The 21345-nt window shown below is 35.9% G+C and overlaps 1 protein-coding gene across 1 annotated transcript in view; it reads left to right on the top strand.

Annotated features, from left to right (window-relative positions):
• The window catches only part of LOC125232734 (mucin-12), a 321469-nt gene that overhangs the window by 257966 nt on the left and 42158 nt on the right, over positions 1 to 21345 (top strand). Inside the window, exon 7 of the mRNA XM_048138493.1 lies at positions 18371 to 18489. Within this exon, the coding sequence (XP_047994450.1) occupies positions 18371 to 18489 (119 nt within the window). The remainder of the gene's footprint in view (positions 1 to 18370; positions 18490 to 21345) is intronic.

Genomic DNA, 21345 nt, shown 5'->3' with positions numbered 1-21345 from the left:
AAACAGAATAACAGCCCTGCACTGTTCGAATTAATCACATTGAGAGGTCTCATTCGCATTCCTACAGCGAAGCGCCGCCAGCGCCGATCGCCCCTACTTATTATTAAATATTGATAAAATACAGGAATTCAGATGTAAAGTGTCCTCTGCAGTAACAGTACCTAATTACTGTACAGGGATTATTCAATGTGCACGTTTCATAGGAAAATTCGAAACTCATATCAGAATAACTAACTTGTGGCATTTAAATATTGTTCATTTCACTCGTACTTACTCGTATGTGTATGAGAGATGCAAAAGCCATATTTTATTGAACATAATAGCAGCAGTGTCTATGGAAGAAGTATTTATATTTATACCTAAGCGGGTACCAAAATAAACCAAGAAAACTCAATATAGGTATTTCAGTTCGTACGTAATATGTAGTTAATTTAGCGCTTCCAAGTAGATAGGTATCATGCCAGTTTGAGGAGACGGCTCCAATTAGCCCTCACGGCACTATGGAAACGAGAGCCCGGATTGCCTCGCTCAGACACGGTTTCAAGACTTTCAAGTCTGCGATAACTGCCAAGGACAGCCTAGCAGACCTAGTAATGCTAGCTTCAGTCGTAATATAAATGTAAACTGAGCTTTGAGCCAAATAGCTTGATGCTAAATGCAACGTATGGTTCTTTAATAGCAAGTACCTATTATAATCGATGGAATCGGGCGATACTTTGCGGAAATCCATGATCAAAATCAAGACGATTACTTTGTTGCGGATTCCAGTGCTAACCCATACTTACTTGCGTATTTTATACATGCAAATAATGTTTTCACTTTTTCTTTTGCGTATGGTATATCTATTTCAGTTTATAAGAAAGTTATTATTTGAAATTCTTGTTAATTTAATTACAGATGAATAGAACCCCTCACTATAGAAATCCACAAACGTTATATGAATACATTTCAAACGAACACAATTTTAAGCAATAATGTAGTTGTGTTGTATGTAATGTCAAGCTCAGGCCGATGTAATTAATTTGTGAAAACTGAATTGACTAATAGGCCTAGTAGTAATATTATTACTTTAAATTACTTACCCACATTGTTGTTAATATACACGTTTGCTTTATACATCATACCGAACTAGATAAAATATCGATTCAATCATTTTTTTAATTATTTCAACGAATTATATTATGTATGTAACGTCAAGTAAAAGTAATAATAATAATTAATAACAAGAGCATGATCTTGTAACCAGGTAAACTTTTGGCGGTAGATAATGGAATGATATATACTTAAATATGTAAATTAACTGAAAATATAATCCAAGTTGATTTATCATCACAATTTGGTTCTACAAATAGTTATTTACTAGAAACTGTACATGCGATGAGCAATACCGGCATAAAACAAGTAATTTTCGCCATTAAATCCGTGTATATCTGGCTTTGCCCGAAATGAAACAGATAATTAAATGGCAGTGTCAAACACATGTAAATGATGGCGTAGTCGGCTCTCTATGTTTATTGTACTCCGTCCATCCAGTAAAATAAATTATATTGTATGAGATTCGGCTAATTTATTTCGCATTGGTGGTCCAAACCACAATCCTGAAATATGTTTATAAAGGTCACACACCGCACTGCCTGAGCTTTGAATGTATTTTGTCTACAACATCCAAGTCATAAATTCCCTGAAATATGCTTGGGAGCGAAAAGCTAATGACCTTATATTAAGAAATTTGTATCTGCGGCGTATTTATTTATTTATCGTATGGCAAGTTTACAATCTTACATGCAAATCACAACTTAAATTAGTATAGGTGAACACAGTAAGATTCGAACCATCTGCGGCGTAATTTTTACTTTACGATATCGGTGACCAATAATCTAATTACAGATATAGTGCGAAAAGGGTTTCCTTCGTATTTTTCGGAAACGTTCGTATTTGTCATGCTAGTTCAGTCAATGTCAGTACATCTTATACTGAAACTGACTGAAATAGCATGACACGTTCGTACGTTTCCGTAACAATACGAAGGCAAATCTTTTCGCACTACATCTGTACATATATTTAAATAAAAGAACATTCAATAACCTAACCACAAAATTAAAATTTTGAAAAAACCCCGACCGCGACCTAGTGGACCGATTTTCATGAAACATGGCTAAGAACACTCCCGACTAACTCAGCTTTCAGACAAAAAATACTAAATCAAAATCGGTTCATCCGTTCGAGAGCCACGATGCCACAGACAGACACACACACAGAGAGACAGACAGACAGACAGACAAACAGACAGACAGACAGACATACACACAGACAGACACGTCAAACTTATAACATCCCTTCGTTTTTGCGTCGGGGGTTAATAAACAGAAATAATCACATTTCGATGATGGAAATCACCGTTGTTTTGTTTCAAATATCGAACGTTTTAAAAGTGAACTGACAGTCAATCACTAGTTTTGATATGCATATTGCATGTCTGTACATATTGCAGAAAACTTATTAAAGTCACATGGTCTTTAGGTATGCAACACTCGTGTTTTAAGGTCTCTCATTAAGTGAGCAGTTCCCGGCGACTTTGTACATAGCCACGTCAGCAAATTTTAATTGATCCTATTTTGTTACCAACATTAGTAATATAAGTCGACTTTCGTAAGATATATACAGGATAATTGTTATAATTAAGAAAATATCGATACTAGAGAACCTTAATGACGAAATAAAACTTAATAAAATCCCAATTCATCAACCAAAATCTTGGTAACAAAATAGGAATTAATAAAAACAAATTTAACTTTTTTCTTAATTTTTGTACAAACTTTTCGAGAACTGCTGAAGTCATTATACACCAGTCACAACCTTAGATATCTTTTTAGATTATTTATTAGGTCCTTATTATTTAGTTGTTCAAGATAAGATAAGATGGGTTGTTACCCATAAGTAGACTTTAAAAAGAAGTCAGTTAAAAATCGTCATCATGATCTCATCGGAAGATCAGTGCTAGAAGTCGCCAGCATTTTGTGGCACTTCCTCTTTCTTTTAATGTTAGCCTTAAATATTAATTTCTTGTGTAATAAACCACAGTGTATTCTAGAAAGTAGTTAATAGTTAAGACCTTTGTTCAAAGAATATTGGTGAGTAGCGATATTTTTTCTGTTGTTCAGAAGAAATACTGCAACAAAGGAAAATGATTTTAATCGAATTCATTACATTACTCAGAGAAAGAGTTTTTTTTTTTAAATAAAAAGCGTCATAAATAAGTTTAAAGTGAAGTTAATAAATGCAATTAGGAAACTTGTTTCAGCTTTTAAATAGTTTCTGGCTTCTTTACGCCGTCGGAAATTAGCAGGGTTAAAAAGAGTCTTGCTTCTAATTGGGTACAGTCAACCAATTGGAACCCTAGGCCACTGTAGAACTATGTCACAGTGACGTTATAATCAGATTGTAAGAAATCTCTTACTGCTTGTCATTTTGACATGGTTGTAGAGTGGCCTAGGGTTCCAATTGGTTGACTGTACATACATCTGCTCTGCGTCATCAGCTAAAACCTAGCTAGTAGGTTAACTGCTATCATTCGTATCTTTAGGTGTTTTTTTAAATAAATGTAAAAAAATCTACCCTCAAAGGGCTCTTTATACCAGTTGAAGGTTAATCAAAATATGACCAAATAAAAAGGTTAATAAAGACAGGACTTGGTGATGTGAAAGTTGCGGAAACTTTCCAAAAAAATCTTAAATGTCTTGAAAAATTTACGAAACTTTCACGAAAAATAATTGAATTTAAATTTATGAAATGAAAAGTTTCCATCCCTACAATTGTCCATACAAAGTATGGAAAGTTTCCGAAGTATTCCTATGTGAAAATTTCAGAATTTTGGAAACTTTCCGTCGGCACATCAGTAAGACAGGTCGATCAGTGATAGATCCCCGCTTGGTTTTTGTATTTGGTTGGTTAGGCGACAAAAGTTGTAACTTGTAACTACTCGAAAATGTATAAGTCATTTGTTTATTTCTTACATTACTTAAATATGTACCTAAAAGTACAGAGCATAATAACGTTAACTAACCTAGAACTATAAACACGTTTCTATATTTCAGTAATTCTTAAATATATCAATTGCACCATCGAATTGCATTAAAACACGATATATCGCACATATTTACTATAATTTGTCCATCATAAGGTACAGCTGTCTGTGTCGCCAAGGTGTAAAACATTACTCATCTGAAAATTGGATGCGTGCACAAAACTCGAGCGCGGGGCTTAGCCTCCGATCATCCTTGAGGCACTCCAACCTCTCGATTCAAGCGAAGCTTAAAATATTGCCCTTTTGTTGGAAGCAAATGCTTTCTATAAACAAAATATAACATAACCTATTTACATGATTCATCATCATCGTCCTTGCGTTATCCCGGCATTTCCCACGGCTCATGGGAACTTGGGGTCCGCTTTGACAACGAATCCCAAGATTTGGCGTAGACACTAGTTTTTACGAAAGCGACTGCCATCTGACCTTACAACCCGAACCTATTTATATGATTATGAGATATATATTCGTAACGTTTGTCTTCTTTAAGACTTTTCCATAAACCAGACATACTTCGAATCTTTTCACATGTGTTTCATGTTACATTTAACCCGGAAAGTCAATAAGCAAAACGAAATATGCTTACTCGTCAAACGCATATAATTGCAGAACGCTACGAGGGATTCCACTCGACCCGATTTCTGCGTGCATTCCAGATGTGGGTCACGGCCCAAGAATTCAGGTCACTCGTACTAACTTATGAAAATGTGCACGAAAACCTGCCACATAAAAAGCTTGTCTCTCTCCCTTTGTTCGACTAAGTTTAAAGTAAGCACTTAAGCCCAGTTTCCTCGCCATTTCGTTAAAACATTTGATTATGACGTGCATTGAGTAGATTTAGTAGAGTTTACTTGTAGGCAAAAACATAACGAGTACAAAGTTTAATTCTTCACGATAACATTATTTTGCTTCAATTTTGAATTAGAGTATTTATTTATCTTAATTTACATACATGGTCATAATGGCCCATAGAGTACTACCACGTACCATGTACCTAAACTACTAATACTTAATATTAATTACTACGTAGTGATTAGTATGAGATTACCGCTTTACATAAAGAAACTCACTAAATAAAAACACAAATGCAGAAAACAATACGCTACATTTTTGGGCAATCGTGTTAAAACATAATCGAACCTTAAAATTGTCAATAAGTAAACATAAAAAGTAACATAAAAAAAACTATTTTATAAACCGTAACAAGGAATTTGCTATAAGATTGATGTCCAAATCCGGCGATACTCAGGAAACCCATCGTTCTAAGTTTATTCGCCATAAAACGATGCCGGCCCGTAAATATTGATCCGGCCGAGATAACTCAAGGGCTCCTCGGGAGAAACCCTGAGATATCCTTAGATGTCACTTGCTTTCGATTGATACTGAACGATCCAACGTTTTGCTAGACAAGCAATTTATACAATTTCGTGTACCTATTCCTGTGCTAATGCTTAAGTACCAAAAATTACAGTGTCCCTCAGACCAATTGGTAAATGTACGCGAGGATATATAAAAAGTTCCCTTCCCTGGAAAGACTGGATTTAACTTTAACTTTGACATGTAAAATTTTTAATTTTATGAATAAATGAATATGAATAGGTATGAAAGTTAACTACATAAAACTTATTGAAAATCAAGGATGGTTTATATAGGATTTACAATCTTCACACTAAGAATCGTACCTCAATTTTTTAGCGCCATCTATTAAATACTATACCTACCTAATAACTACACTGATGATGCCAACAATTTTTTTTTTAAATGTGTATTGACGTGATATCATGATATTAAAATAAAGGAGTCAGTCATTTGTTCTTATTTAAAACATTAAAACACGCAACAATATTTGCCACTTCCTAATAATTTTGGCCACTTCCAGGCTGCTGAACAGCGCCATCTAGTTTTAAGCCTAAAAAACCCATACATTTCACGGGTACGCATTTTTGTACGGGCTTTACCAGTCCCGTATTAAATCGTCATTGTTGAAAAGGAATAGTTTTGTACTACTTTTATATCAACCACAACTACGACAAACGGAGCGTTTGGTTTTTTCGAAGTTTTATTTAGAGCATTTAAAATTCTATAATTTTGTTGAATAGGTTTTCGCTCTTAATATTTTACAATAATGATTATTATTTTAAAATATTTAGATTATCTAAATATCTAAAAAGGGCCAACGTAAAGGTAAAGAAAGGCATACATACCTACATTGGTACTACACTGAGAGAAAATAAAACAATGTTCGTTCAACAAGTTTTTTGGTTAAAATAGCGCCTACGTGCTCTTTGGTTCAAACAACAAGTTATGTAGATTGTAATTAATACATTCTACAAGGTACTCGTTATTTGAATCAACAATATATTTGAATTAACAAGTTGATTTTGTAAAAGCAACATACCACATATTGTTTTAAACGTACATTTGGCTGATTTAATCAAATATTTTTTAACAAGTTTGACATTGTTATTCGACTTGTATCATCAATATTGTGATTTATTCAATACTTTTGTTTCAAACGATAAACCCGCAATAAATCGAACTTGTTAAATTCACAATGCAAGTTTCTCTCAGTGTAGGTAGGTAGATAATATACGTCAGATTACATAAATATATTTTCCATAAAGACCATCCATCATCCATCCAGACCATCTTGAATAGAAAATGACATCTACGAGGGTCATGCCAAAAGAAATTAGATACTCAAAATTTACATACTTTATTCTTTATTACAGCTATCTATTTTTTCGAAGTATTCACCGTGAACACGTATACACGTTTTCATCCGTCTAAACCACTTAGAAAATACCGATGACCACTCTTCTTTAGACACCTCAGAAATTTCGTAATTATACGCAGCCAACGCATCTTCTTTGTTCTCAAATCGCCTTCCTTTTAATTTTTCTTGAATTTTAGGAAAAAGATAAAAATCACAGGGGGATAGGTCAGGGGAATATGGGGGGTGAGCAGAATAGTCACGTTTTTTGAGCTGAAATAGTCAAGTGTTCTAGCGGAAGTGTGCGGGGCAGCGTTGTCGTGGTGCCAGAGCAGGCGCCGGGTTCCTGACTTCGGCCGCTTGTCACACCAAGCTGACAGTACTCTTGGGGCACAAACTGTCACATACCATTCTGAATTAACTGTCTTTTGATCTTCTAGCACTATTGTAGCAATATGTCCCGTCTTGCAGAAAAATGAGGCAACCATTTGTTTTTGTGTGCTTCGGGTTCGGCGACATTTTGTTGGCGTCGGCTCATCTTCAAAACACCATACTGTGGACTGTCGCTTTGTTTCGGGATCGTAGTTATATAGCCATGTTTCGTCACCTGTAAGTATATCATATACGTTTTTGTTCTCGCCTGCGTCGAATTTATCTATCATAAATTTGCACCAATCCACGCGACGGTCTTTCTGTAAATCGGTGAGCTTGTGCGGCACCCATCTTGAACAACGCTTACTCGTATGAAGAGACAGTTTACTATGAATTATAGTTTGCAATGCTGCTGATCCAATGCCCAGTTCACGCTCGAGCTCTACATATGTAATTCGTCGGTTCGCACGAATATTTTTTTCCACAGTCTTTACATTTTCTTCAGTGACTGCGGTTGGCGGCCGTCCGGTCTTCGCCTCATCTTCAAAGCTCTCCCGTCCTCTTTTAAATTCAGCAAACCAATTGAAAACAGTTGCACGTGAACACGCAAACTCTCCAAAAGTCGAGACTAAAAGTTCAAAACACTCTTGAGGTGTTAAACCTTTTTTAAAGTCATAATATATCATAACACGAAAATCACGTCGAGTAAGCTCCATTGTTGCGGAAAATTCCCGCCAAAATTATTTAGAAAAAAAATAATTAAAAAAGGAATCCTAAGAATTTCCAAGTGTTCCATTTTTAAATTTATAAGCAGATAACCTACCTTTACATTGGTGTATAACTGGCCAGTATCAATCAAATGACCATGGAGTATCTAACTTCTTTTGGCATGACCCTCGTACCTTTCCTCTTAAGTAATACTAATTTAACAATTGTCTGAGAAATAACCTTTGCAATGTTTAGGTAACTGAGCATTTAAAATTAACATAGCTCTGTGATGTTTGAGCGAAGCCGTCTCAACTGTCTCTATGACGGAAAGCTAATTAAATTTTGTTTCGTAGATGTATATCTAGGACATAGCAGTTTTACTAGCAAGTTGTTCGTCTCCGCTCTTTGCTGAAATTTCTCGTTCAGTCCTTGTCTTCTTGCATGACTAATTTTATTCAGTTAGACTCATTTTCTACCTGGAGTCTAAAGTTTAATCATTTCTTGTTCCTATGTCAAAGGAGTTGTCGTGGTTAGCGCTGAAACCTATACATCAATATATCTGTCTAATATTAAGGTAAGTACCTACATTATTAAAATACAGTACTTACATACCTATAAACGTACAGTTTACGTAAAAATTAATAAAGTTGCAAACACATCATAAAATTAACCGCAATTTTGTGATTTTATAATATGTTACATACTTACTTAGTAACTTTACTGACAGCGGTGAGGTAGGTATACTATGAGATGTGAGATTATACTTGTATACTTATATTCTTTATAGAGCACTAAGCTGCCTTGACCTTTCGTCCCATATTTAAATGAAAGGCCGAAATTTGTGCAAAAGAAATATCTGACAAAGGACACGTTAGCGAAAAACTCTTGGGTCCCTAGTAAAATATTCAAATGTAGCGAATAATAACATTGCGCAGATAATGGTGGCGTCGGGTCGGATCAGAGTACCTAGCCAACGTCACAATCGCTTACGTTTCGTAAGCGTATCGTAGCTAACCTTGATCTTCAGCAGTGGCGCGACAGAGCCATATTGCGTTTTGAACTCCACGTGGCGTCCTGATTGTCACTTTGGATTCTCTCTCTCTCTCTTTCTCTCTCTATCTATCTCTCTCTCGCTATATAGACAGTTTACCATGGAGCGTTAGCGATTTTCTATGGTCCCAGAATGAGCGCAAGTTGGCGTCCAACTCTTCTGAAAAAAAAAAACTTGTGCGCGCTGTAAAGTTTCCACTGTAAGTGATTCCAAATAACATTAGAATTTCCCATTGCGTATTGTAGTAACTGGAAATCCAATTGTACCCATTTTATACTTAGCTGAGGTTCTAGATTCAAGCTAAGTAGATTACAATGAGCCTACAAAAACAGTATTAAATTTACATTACGTAACGGAAAACTGTTGCTACGAGCTACGGAGTAGTCAAGTAGCGTTCGTTGCTGGTAGCCTATTGGACTTATAAATCTAAAGCAAATATTTAACATATCTTAAACTTCAGATTGGGTCGTTAAAATATTATCCTTATATCGACATAAACGTGAGGTCAAAATTTCTTGTCTTTTAACTCTGAATATGTTTAATTACACAGAACAACTATTCAGCGAGTCCACTGAAGCTACCGAGAGGATGAAAACTCTACGCTCTCCAGACGGAAGTAGTCTAAGTGGCTCGAATACGGCCTTGGATACATTGGATACAGAACCAGGACAGGCTGAAAATGTAAAGAACACACCGCGCTGCCTCAAGCGAAAACACACACACGATGATGACCAAATAATGAATGAGCTTACAGAAATACGCAAACAGATGGCTGAAATGGTGGAGCTTATGAAAAATGCTAAAAAAACTAGTGACAAGCAAACCGAAACTATAGATAAGATGTCTCGTGATATCACAACAATTAGAGACGAACTAAAATCCAACCAAACAGCAATAGAAAAGCTAACAGTTGACCAAAACAGCATTAAAACAGAAGTCTCTAACCTTAAAATACAGAATGATATTACACAAGACAAATTAAATGTTGTAGAAAAAAATGTCTTACAGCTTCAGCAAGCCCACAAGTGCACAGAACAAGATACATCCAAAGGTTCTCGAGAAGAAGTGATTGCAGAAGTCCAAGAGCGATTTATAAGACAGAAGAATATTATAATTGAAGGGATCTCTGAGCCATCAGCTACCACCCACACCGAAAGGTCATCGCAAGATCTAGGGGAAGCGCTTCTGATTATTAACAAAATCTTGCCAGATTTCGATCAACAAGTAGAAACAACGAGGCTTGGTAAGTACAAGCCAGATAAAACTCGACCGTTGAAGGTATGTTTTCCATCAAAAGAATATGCTCTAAGCATCCTACGAAATAAAGGTAAGCTAGATGATGACACTATTAAAATATACTGTGATCAGACCAAGGAGCAGCAGCTTTACTTCAAAAAACTTAAGAAAGAAATTTCAGACAGGATTGCAATGGGTGAATCGAACTTAGTCATTAAATACATAAAGGGAGTGCCTAAAATCATCGAAAATTTATCAAAAAACTGAACACCATTCCAACTAATTGTGCCTCAGGCATCCGAACCCCTGAATTAATAGCTAAAAGTAATGTAACGCACCAGAAAACAGATAATTACGAATCCATAACACCTAACAAGAATTCTATAAAGTGCCTATATGCGAATGCTCGAAGCATCGTGAAACCTGGTAAGCTAGACGAGCTAATATGTGTCATTAAATCATTTCACTGTATCATACATCTCATCATACTAACAGAGACATGGATAAAAACTGAGGATGATATAAAAATCATACAAATACCAGGTTATACTCACTATTATAACTACAGGACGGGTGCAAGAGGTGGTGGTGTTTCTATTTTTGCACACAACAACCTCAAACACAGCCATGTGAAAGATAGAGAACTAAATGGAAACCACTTTCTTCAGATTAACCTTGAAAAAACCGCATTAAATATAGGAGCAGTATATAGAAAACCGGAACGCGTAAATACTACATCATTCTTCGATAATCTTACCAATGAGCTATTAACAGCAAAAAGAAGTATTATTTTCGGCGATCTCAACTTGAATTTATTGGATTCAGATCGAATCACTAATGAGTATAGACAAGTAGTAGAAGAAAATGGCTACAGAATATTAAATAAAATAGATAAGAAGTACGCTACACGAGAAACTGCTTCGAATAGCTCCATAATAGATCATATATGTACCAACTTACCTCAAAATGCATTTCATATGACTATAATTGAGTCACCGATGTCGGATCACAAGCAAATATACTTAGAAATCACAAACTGTAAGCCGGGTTTACCAGAGAAGATAACCTATGATGCCATCGATTACAAAAAACTTTACGAAACAATTAGTAAGAATAAGAAGACAAATGAAAGTAACGAGTACACCATTTTGGAAGAAAGAATACTTACCAGCATACAAACCTGTAAAACTAAAAAAACAAAGATACTAAACCCACCCAGACAGGACTGGATAAATAGGGATATACTCAAAGGAATAAATGAGCGAAATGTGTTATGGCGTGAACATAAAAATAACTTAAGCAACGAAAAAACGAAAGAAGAATTTATCAAAAAAAGGAACGAAGTTACAAGAAAAATACAGAAGGCAAAAAACGAATATTACCACAACGCATTTAGTGATTGTAAAGGGAACTCTTCTAAAATGTGGACTTTGATTAATAGCTTATCCAAAAATAAACTTAAGAACGAGCAGGTACCAAAAATGCTACAGACTGAAGCAGGCAGTGTGACTGATCCAAGTGATATATGTGATTCCTTCAATGACTATTTCTCTACTATAGGAAAAGTATTAGCTAACAAAATAACGAATAACGAAGATCAGATTTATACTTCAAAATCTCTTACGCACCTAATAATGAGCTCTGTGAATTCGGGCCAGTTACGATCACTGAAATAAATAAAACTATAAATAAACTTAATACTAACACTAGTTCGGGACTAGACGGAGTTACTACTAAAGCTATAAAATGTATACAAAGCCATATTGTTAATGAGTTAGCAGGTTGCCTCAATAAATGCTTAAAACTTGGCACCTTTCCTGATAGTCTCAAGGTCGCTAAAGTAACACCCATACATAAATCCGGTACTAAAGTAGACCCTGGAAACTATAGACCAATTTCGGTGCTGCCCATTCCATCTAAAGTTATGGAGACTATAATTCGATGCCGTTTTGAAAGTTACCTTAAGTCAATAAATTTCCTGTATGATAAACAGTACGGTTTCCGGCCTCAATCAAACACTCTTACAGCAACGGTAGATTTAGTCACAAAGATTAAGGTTGCAATAGACCAAAAGAAAGTAGCGCTAGGGATTTTTATTGATTTAAAAAAAGCCTTTGACACCGTTAGCCATAAAATACTCCTCCAAAAACTGGCAGACATAGGTGTCAAAGGCACCGCCTATAAAATGTTCGAGTCTTACCTCTCAAATCGGAAACAAATAGTAAAAATTGGTCAGAGTGAAAGCAAACCCTTACCAGTAACATGTGGCGTCCCTCAAGGGTCAATTTTAGGACCATTGCTTTTCCTTGTATACATAAACAACATTCACGAAATTGGCCTTAGGGGTGATATAACCTTATATGCTGACGACACCAGTCTTTTCTATTTTGGCCATTCTATTCAGGATTTGATTAACGAAGCACAGTCTGATTTAAATACATTAAATAGCTGGTTCCAAACGAATCTACTTACCATTAATGTTAACAAAACAAATTATATAATATTTGCTCCTAAAAACAAGAAACTACAATTTAGCGAAACCTTAAAGATAAACAACCAAAGCATAAATAGAGTTGACCATGAAAAATACTTGGGCCTTATACTTGATAAGCAACTTACTTGGAAAACCCACGTTGAAAAAATTCGAACTAAAATAACCTCACTGACTGGAGCTTTACGTGGCATAGCCCGATGTCTTCCGAAACAAATTTGCTATACAATCTATAACTCTCTGGTAAAACCCCATATAGACTACCTTATCGAAATATGGGGCTCAGCTGCAGCTACATATATAAACAGTATACAGAGGTCACAAAACAAGTTAGTAAAAGTTCTATTTAAATACAACCATTTAACACCTACATCTCAAATCTATAAAGAGACCAAAATAATGAATATCACTCAGACCTATATATATTACACTTGTCTTCTAATTCGTAAAATTATGCGTAAGGACCTTCATATACAAATAACATTTACTAAGAAACACAATGTCCAAAAAATGAAATTAAGAAACGCTAACAACCTAATACTCCGGACCCCCCGCACTAATTACGGAAAAAATAGCTTACTCTATGAAGGTGCCAATTTATATAATAAGCTACCGGATACCATAAAGAATGCTACATCTAATACAACTTTTAAAAAATTACTTAAGCAGCATGTCTTAAATAGCTTTAATACAAAAAAATAAACATAATAATCTAACTACTACAAATACATAAGTAATAACATAAATGTACAATAATTAAAATGTCAAATTATAAATGTTAAACGGCTCGATAATATTAATTACTATAATCTATATATATAATTTAATAACTATGCCTCAATATTAATAAAATATTGAAAAGTGGGCTATTGACTAAAATAGCTTATTTTAAATTATGATTTAAAATATGCACTGAAACATATAATGCAAACATATAATTACAGAATACAGCATGTTTATTTATAAGTGCATCCGCTGTTTTTAAGCTGTGTTTTGACTTAGTTGTTATCGCTATAGTAATATTCTGATCGCTTGCGGAGCGCGGGCGCGCGCCTGTGTTCGCATTTACCATATTCCCGATTGGCGTAATCGTAACGCATCCGCGTCCTGCGGCTCTGGCCCCGTAGCCGAATGGCATTTCTCCGACGCCAAACGAAAGCGATACGCCGCTGGCTCTGTCGCGCCAATACGCAAGCGCGATAGAGATAGATATCTACTAGCGCTTCGTTTCGTGAGCGTTTCGTGAGCGATTGTGCCATTCGGCTAGCCACCCTGGTTATCTGAGAGCTCGCGCCTGCGCTCGCGAAGCATAATGATTCTGCGCATGGTAACTGACTAAGAAGTGCCGCGGGCGAAATAAAATCTCTATGTACCCGCAATTATAAACGCAAATGTCTATTTAGTTTTAAGTTTAGATTATAAATTTGCACTTTAATGTTATAACAAATTAAACATTTGTAATCGTCAAGATAAATTATTTGTATATAGTACTCATTTAAGTGAATTGTAAAATTCTTATGAGTAATAAAGATTCTTTAAACCTAATATGGATTGCTCATGCAGCTCATGCTCAGAGATTAAGTGTATAAGTATTAAATATTTTAATTATTGACAAATATTTTAATTAGATAATCCAGATTCCGTACAGCTGCGTATTCATGGAGCGTCAACAGTAGGATATAGGTAAGGCCTAGCCGAAGTGACAATCGTTGACGACACGTGTCGAACGAAACGCAGTGTGGCTCTGTCGCGCCACTACAGAAGAGCGATAGGGAAAGCTAAAGTAAAATCCACAAACCTACGGACCAAATTGACAAGTAAGTGTGAACAAATGTTGCCACAGTTTGGCCAGTGTCGTTTTCATCGATATAAAAAATATTATTACATCGTAGGTTTAAGGTGCACCCAGACAGGACAATCAAATAGGCAATTTGATCGGCTAATCAATATACCTGCCAACTTTTTTAGTGATTTCGACAGATCAAAAGGTCTGTAGACCCCTAATTAGAGATAAAATTTTAATTTCAAACCAGCAATAATATTATATGAAAATTATATAAATTTTTATGATATACTTGCCAAAGCGTGACGGGTACTTTATCCACATGTGATAAAATTGGAAGCATAATACACCGGCTGGGAATGAATAATATTTTATAATAAAGCCTAGTAAAGTTATCGTCGAACAGGGTATTTTCTTTTTTACCTACTGTAATGTTCTTCAATAAAACAATTGATGAGGTCTTCAATGATGTGTTTATTAATTGGAAAACTAACTTATTTTAATTATAATTAATACATTTCGTGAGGAGTGACATGTTATCTGTATGACGGTCTAGATCCAAGAGACGGGGTAAGATGTCATGATTGACAGCTAGAGATTCTTAAGGGCGCGTTACACACCACGTCTTAAGGCGGATACACACTCTGCTACACCTTCCCCTTTTAAATTGAAATTTCTTTATCTTACAATGAAACAGAATGATTACTTATAATTCGTTATACAAAATTGCTGTTATACTTTCTAAATGAATAAAGTTAGCTCTATCTTATTAATACTACAGTTAAACATCTCTACACAAATCAGTCTTCAAACAATTAAACAGAATTACTTTATTTCTATATATTTGTACTTTCACTATTTTCAGTCTCTATGGTAATATTTATAAATTGTTTTACAACATTGTAATATACTTTCTAAAATTAATAACGTTAACTATATTTTCTTAATACTACTAGTACATATGAATCACTTTTCTCCCCCTTTTACATTAAAAATAAAAATAACCATGAATGTTGCGCCTTCAGCCAACAGTACAGACTCCGGTGGAACACAAAGCTGCGCTACGCGACACGAGGTCGAATATGAAATGATGTTCGTGTGTATTCCACATTGTTCATATCTAAAATATTGTAAGACCTAAAGCCGTTACATTTACAAATCTTCCCTTTTAACCATATATTAGTATTAGGCTCTTTTTTAAACCACACATCTTGTCCCATATAAAAACTCTTTTAAATTTACTCGTACTATTGTAATACTTAATGTTTCTATTAAGTGACTTTTGGAATTGATAGTCTACATTACTATTCAGCGTTGGCTCTAAATATTTATGATTAACAATAGCTTTAGTTTTAATATTCCTATTCATCATCACCCGTCTCGGGAACAAATGTAATGTTCTTCAATAAAACAATTGATGAGGTCTTCAATGATGTGTTTATTAATTGGAAAACTAACTTATTTTAATTATAATTAATACATTTCGTGAGGAGTGACATGTTATCTGTATGACGGTCTAGATCCAAGAGACGGGGTAAGATGTCATGATTGACAGCTAGAGATTCTTAAGGGCGCGTTACACACCACGTCTTAAGGCGGATACACACTCTGCTACACCTACAGGCTCGGAAACCTTTTTATGCTTTAAAACTAGTGGATAAAATGCATGTTATCCATCCACTACCTCGAAAATCTAACAAACCAAAATTTGTACCTCTTATTTGAAACTAAACTAGTCTGTTATGTGCACTTTACAACTTGTCGATATATTGTTATCGATATATACCCTTCACTATTTTTATTTCGCTGTTCCTGGTAACACTTTACCTGTCAGTATTTGTCAATTTAGTCCGTAGGATTGTGGATTTTACTTTAGCTACGACACGCTTCCGGTACCTAAGCAATCAGGACGTTACCTAGGTAGCCCCGTAGCCGAATGGCATTTCTGCGACGCGAAACGAAATCGAAACGCCGCAGAAAGGTAGTCTGGCTCTGTCGCGCCAATACAGAAGAGCGATAGAGATAGATCGCTACGAAAGAGATATTATTATCATGAGCATTTTTGCCGAATGGCTTACGCACACTGGTAACTAGTCGTAGAATGAGTTTACTATGTACAGTCAGCAGCAGAAGTAGCGTAGCGGGCAAGGTGTTCAAAATGAACTTGACACGATCTTATTTTTAAGACAATAAGAGCGTGTTAGGATCATTGTGAACACCTTGCCCGCTACCGAACTTCTGCTGCTGACTGTATATGATATGTAGTTTACTTTTTGATAGTGAGTTTACTGTAACTTTTTGTGTATGTGTATTGCCTATTGTCTTGTAGAACATACCTTCTGAAGTTTAATTTTAATCGTCTTTGATGCATAAGGCTTTAATTAAAGTCAGCGATGTATTCCCAGGGCCGTGCTGTAATTAAATCAACTACTCATCTGATCATGTCGCTCGTAATCAGCTAATTACAGAGCGGCGTCTGCGTATATTTTCGACAGTATAATATATTGCAGTATTATATGCCGAATGCCTGAGTAAATTGTCTAATTACAATCACAGTAGAAGTTGAAAATTACTGACTTAATTATATATTTACCATTATTTAGGCTCACAGATACCAAAAATACAATGATCTTTGTGACATACTTAAATTGTCCATTTTTTATCAGCGAAGTTGGCATTGAAAACAACCACAAACCTACATACATACATACATACAATCACGCCTGTATCCTATGAAAGGGTAGGCAGAGCACATGAACTACTCAAGTTTCAGTGCCACTCTTGGCAAATAGGGGTTGAAAGAAGACGAAAACACCACAAACCTAACCTACAAAAAAACGGTGTAAAGACGTAGGTACTTAATTGTTAACACAAAATATGTGCCAAACCACAAACAAAGACACCAAATAACTATAAAACTGAACGGCTCAAACTGTACGTACATATAAGTTTCACTGTATTATGTATATTAGGGTAGGGCATTAAACAATGGCCCGGGCCCGCCATCGATAAGTACGCCCTAGAGAGGGCCCGAGGTCCGAAATAAAAATAGGATTAGGAGACGAAAGGTCCTCTAATTAGATGAGAGGCAAACATGGGATTAGGGTCAACTCAACAACGAGCTCTCATTGTTGTAACGATGTTATGAGTAGTAGTACTTAGTAGTAGTAACTCTTTATTGTACAAAAACACATTTAAAAACAAACGCATACATTAAGATGTGAAGTACAAAGGCGAACTTATCCCTTTGAGGGATCTCTTCCAGTTAACCTTTGAGTAAATGAGAGAGAAAACTTGAAGAGGGTAACAAATTCCGCAATTTGTACAACATGGTACCATAAAGACAATGGGCAAATAATATATAAATAATTAATAAATAAATAAATACACATATAGTTATGAGTTTAGTAGTTTGCATCTATGTTTGGGCTAGTGGTGGTTGCTTATCTTCGTAGTTTGGTATCGGCAGCAGAATTGGGGTTACGTACGAGTACGCCCAGTATAGCATAATATTGTGTAAGTTCGGCAACGTAACGTATAACACCGTTACATGTGTAATAGTTCCATTTAGAGAGAATACGTTTTAAATTGCAGAACGATTTGCAATGATAAAGGAAAGAGATCTCAAAAAGTAGAACTAAAGTAAATTTTACAAATTGTGGCATCGAAGATGATACACAGATTTGTCAAACGTAGCCATAAAAACAATATTACAAGCCTAGGCGCGTGTCTCCGTGTGCAGTTAATCAATTTGAACCTAAGCCATTGTACAACCTTTTCACGGTAAACGACAAAGTGTTTTCTATGGCAAATGAAGCACGGTGTCAATAATCTAGAGTGGCGTAGGATTCAAATTGTTTGACCGCATGTCACTGATCTAGACCTCTTGAAATGACATTGTGGATTAATATTGATCTGTACCATTGTCGCAGGTATGCAACAAGATCTTCGGAAACGCGTCGGCACTCGCCAAACACAAACTGACGCACAGCGACGAGCGCAAGTATGTGTGCATCACGTGTGCGAAGGCCTTTAAGCGGCAGGACCATCTGTAAGTACCCTCTCTTATTCTACCTCTATAACACCATTCTTCAATGTTTTTAATTTTTCACTTACTCCTTTTGAGAAGAAAGAAGGGAAGAGCTACGAGTAAGGTCAATACGGATAAGTGTGTCATAAGGGAAAGTGTGTTTGGCCTGAGTACATACGTTTACCATTAATCTTGAGTAGTAAGTAGCAAAAGTATGAACTCGCAAAAACACCCGTGACAATGAGTAAAAAGGTGACTTCTCCTTATGACACACTTATCCGTATTGACCTTACCTACGCTTTTTTACGCTCCCATGACCGTAAAAAAACTTAACAGCGTGTCGTATCAGGCAAAAAGAAGGCAGAGGAGAGACACGCTAATGATTAATAATTGCACTGAAAAGAATAGAACTCTTGTGAAGGTTTTTTTAAGTATCTTTCTCGCTATCTACACATTTAACTATAACTAACATTTTTCGCCTGTCATAAAATGCATCTCAATCTTTTTTTAATGCTAGTAGACTGATTAATGTCCTGTGTCCTAGTCCGAATATTCATTACGAGTATAAAATCGTACGTAGTACATTGTTACTAGGCCACTAAAAACTGGCTATGAAACTTGACGGAGGAAGCCTATTTACCAACATAATTGTTTGGGTAGCGCTGATAAACACCACATAGCATAAGAGTTTTGAATGATTCACGGTTATTTTCATTAGACTTATATTGACCGGGATATAGACCGTGATTACCTTTTTGATTTTTGTCGAGCTCCCGATATTTCGACGCAGTTGCATGCATCATGATCACGGAAAACTGACGAAGGCGGGTGGATGTTAAAGTTGCATAGACAGCGCGCGATCTACCCTCCTTCGCGCGCGTCGGCTGCGTTCACTTTCAGCGTTACCACTGGTCGCATTCACACTCGATGGTCTGTCCAAACACACTACACTCACAGTGTCACTACGTTTGTTCAATTCTGACTTCACCGGTTTTTTACACAAACCAATCACTGGATTCCATACATTAGATAGTTTGAAGCCATCCTCACGATTGAAATTTTTATATTTGTGAATCTCAATGGCTTCTCTTACCAATCTCGGTATGTAGTGGCGTTCCGTCGAAATTACCTTAGGACTATGCAACTCGATCCAATGATTTGCACCCGACTCAATCAGATGTTGAGCAATAGCAGACTTGCGAGTATCGTTATTTTTGACTGCAGCAATGTGTTCTTTAATTCTGCAAAAATCAAAAAGGTAATCACGGTATATATCCCGGTCAATATAAGTCTAACCACATAGCATTATGCATTATAAACACGGTAGTGACAAATCCTGTTTCTACATGCTAATACTAAGTACTTAAGTGCACCAACACAATATTTAATATGCACCTCTACACGACATGTAATTTAGTTAGGTACATATTAATTAGATAACAAACATTAGTTATTTGAAATACACAAGGTTACTCCCGTCTTATCCCTTATAAACGTACTCTCAAGCCGATAAAGTTCTTTGTCCTTTTCTATCACACTAATACGTCGGAAAGGGACAAACGAACTTTATCAGCGTGATAACTTTAGAGTACGATTATGAATGAGGGGGTTACTCTTTAAGATATCGTGTAGAATTAAGCAGAATGTTCAATATACGAATACGAGTAGGTACATTTTACAATTATAGACACTTTTTATTTTTTATTCTCTGAGAATATATTTTCGATTGTGTCACTTGTGTCGTTTCCATGACTCTTTCACACATTGTGTATATGGATCACATAGCAAACATATTTTTGAGAATGCCGAATAATTTCAATTACAAAGCTACAAAGTTCCCCTAAAAGTGTCGACGACAAACTTCCATAACATTGTGTTTGCCCCAAACATCTTAAAGCAACTAGGTCGGGAGCACATTATGTCAATAACACGCATGGCAGAGGTGCCCATTAATATTCATGCGCGACGCTCGGGCGATTAAGTAGCCCTGCGCTCCGTAGATGTGTGGCATTATCAGTATCGTGATTTTGTATAAGCAAACAGTGTAACTGATGTGATAAGCTAAGAATTTATATTTTAAAAGTGGTTATCTATTACTAAAGCATAGTATGACTGAATACCCCAATCCCAATAAAGTCTAGTAACCCTTTGGGTTGGAAAGTCAGATGGCAGTCGTTTTCGTGAAGACCAGTGTCAATGCGGACCCCAGGCTCCCATGAGCCGTGGCAAATGCTGGGATTACGCAAGGAGGATGACGAAATATGCCTGAGACTGTACGTGAGACCACGTATGTAAGATGAGGACATCTACCTACCTTGTTTACTCTACGAGTAGCAACGTCGTTGCATCTTGTACAATGTATAGCTAAGAATCTACGGACCGGGTGTCCTTAGTAACGTCTTTAAAGTAGTGATGTGCAAGCTGCGGAAACTTTCCAAAAAAATCTTAAATTTCTTGAAAAATTCACGAAACTTTCATGAAAAAGAAAGGGAATTTAAATTTATATGAAATGGAAAGTTTCCATCTATACAATTGTCCATACAAAGTATGGAAAGTTTCCGAAGTTTTCCTATGTGAAAATTTCAGAATTTTGAAAACTTTCCGTCGGCACATCAGTACCTTAAAGTATTCCTTTTCTCTATTTATTATGTCTTTATTTATTTATGTAGATTTGCCCACGTGCCCACATTTCAGAAAGTAGGCGATACTTGTATAGGTATATTTAGAATACTAACTGAATGAAGTCCAACTTTGTTACCTAAATACAAAGTTTATTCCATATCCATCAATTACTGTAATGTAAATGAAACTCGTATCCGAAGCCAAATCGACAAATCGATAGTTCGTACTTTTCTATATTTTCCCTTGAGAAATCTT

Source organism: Leguminivora glycinivorella, chromosome 13 (assembly GCF_023078275.1).
Source record: "Leguminivora glycinivorella isolate SPB_JAAS2020 chromosome 13, LegGlyc_1.1, whole genome shotgun sequence".
NCBI lineage: Eukaryota > Metazoa > Arthropoda > Insecta > Lepidoptera > Tortricidae > Leguminivora > Leguminivora glycinivorella.
This window is presented reverse-complemented; position numbering and strand designations above follow the sequence as displayed.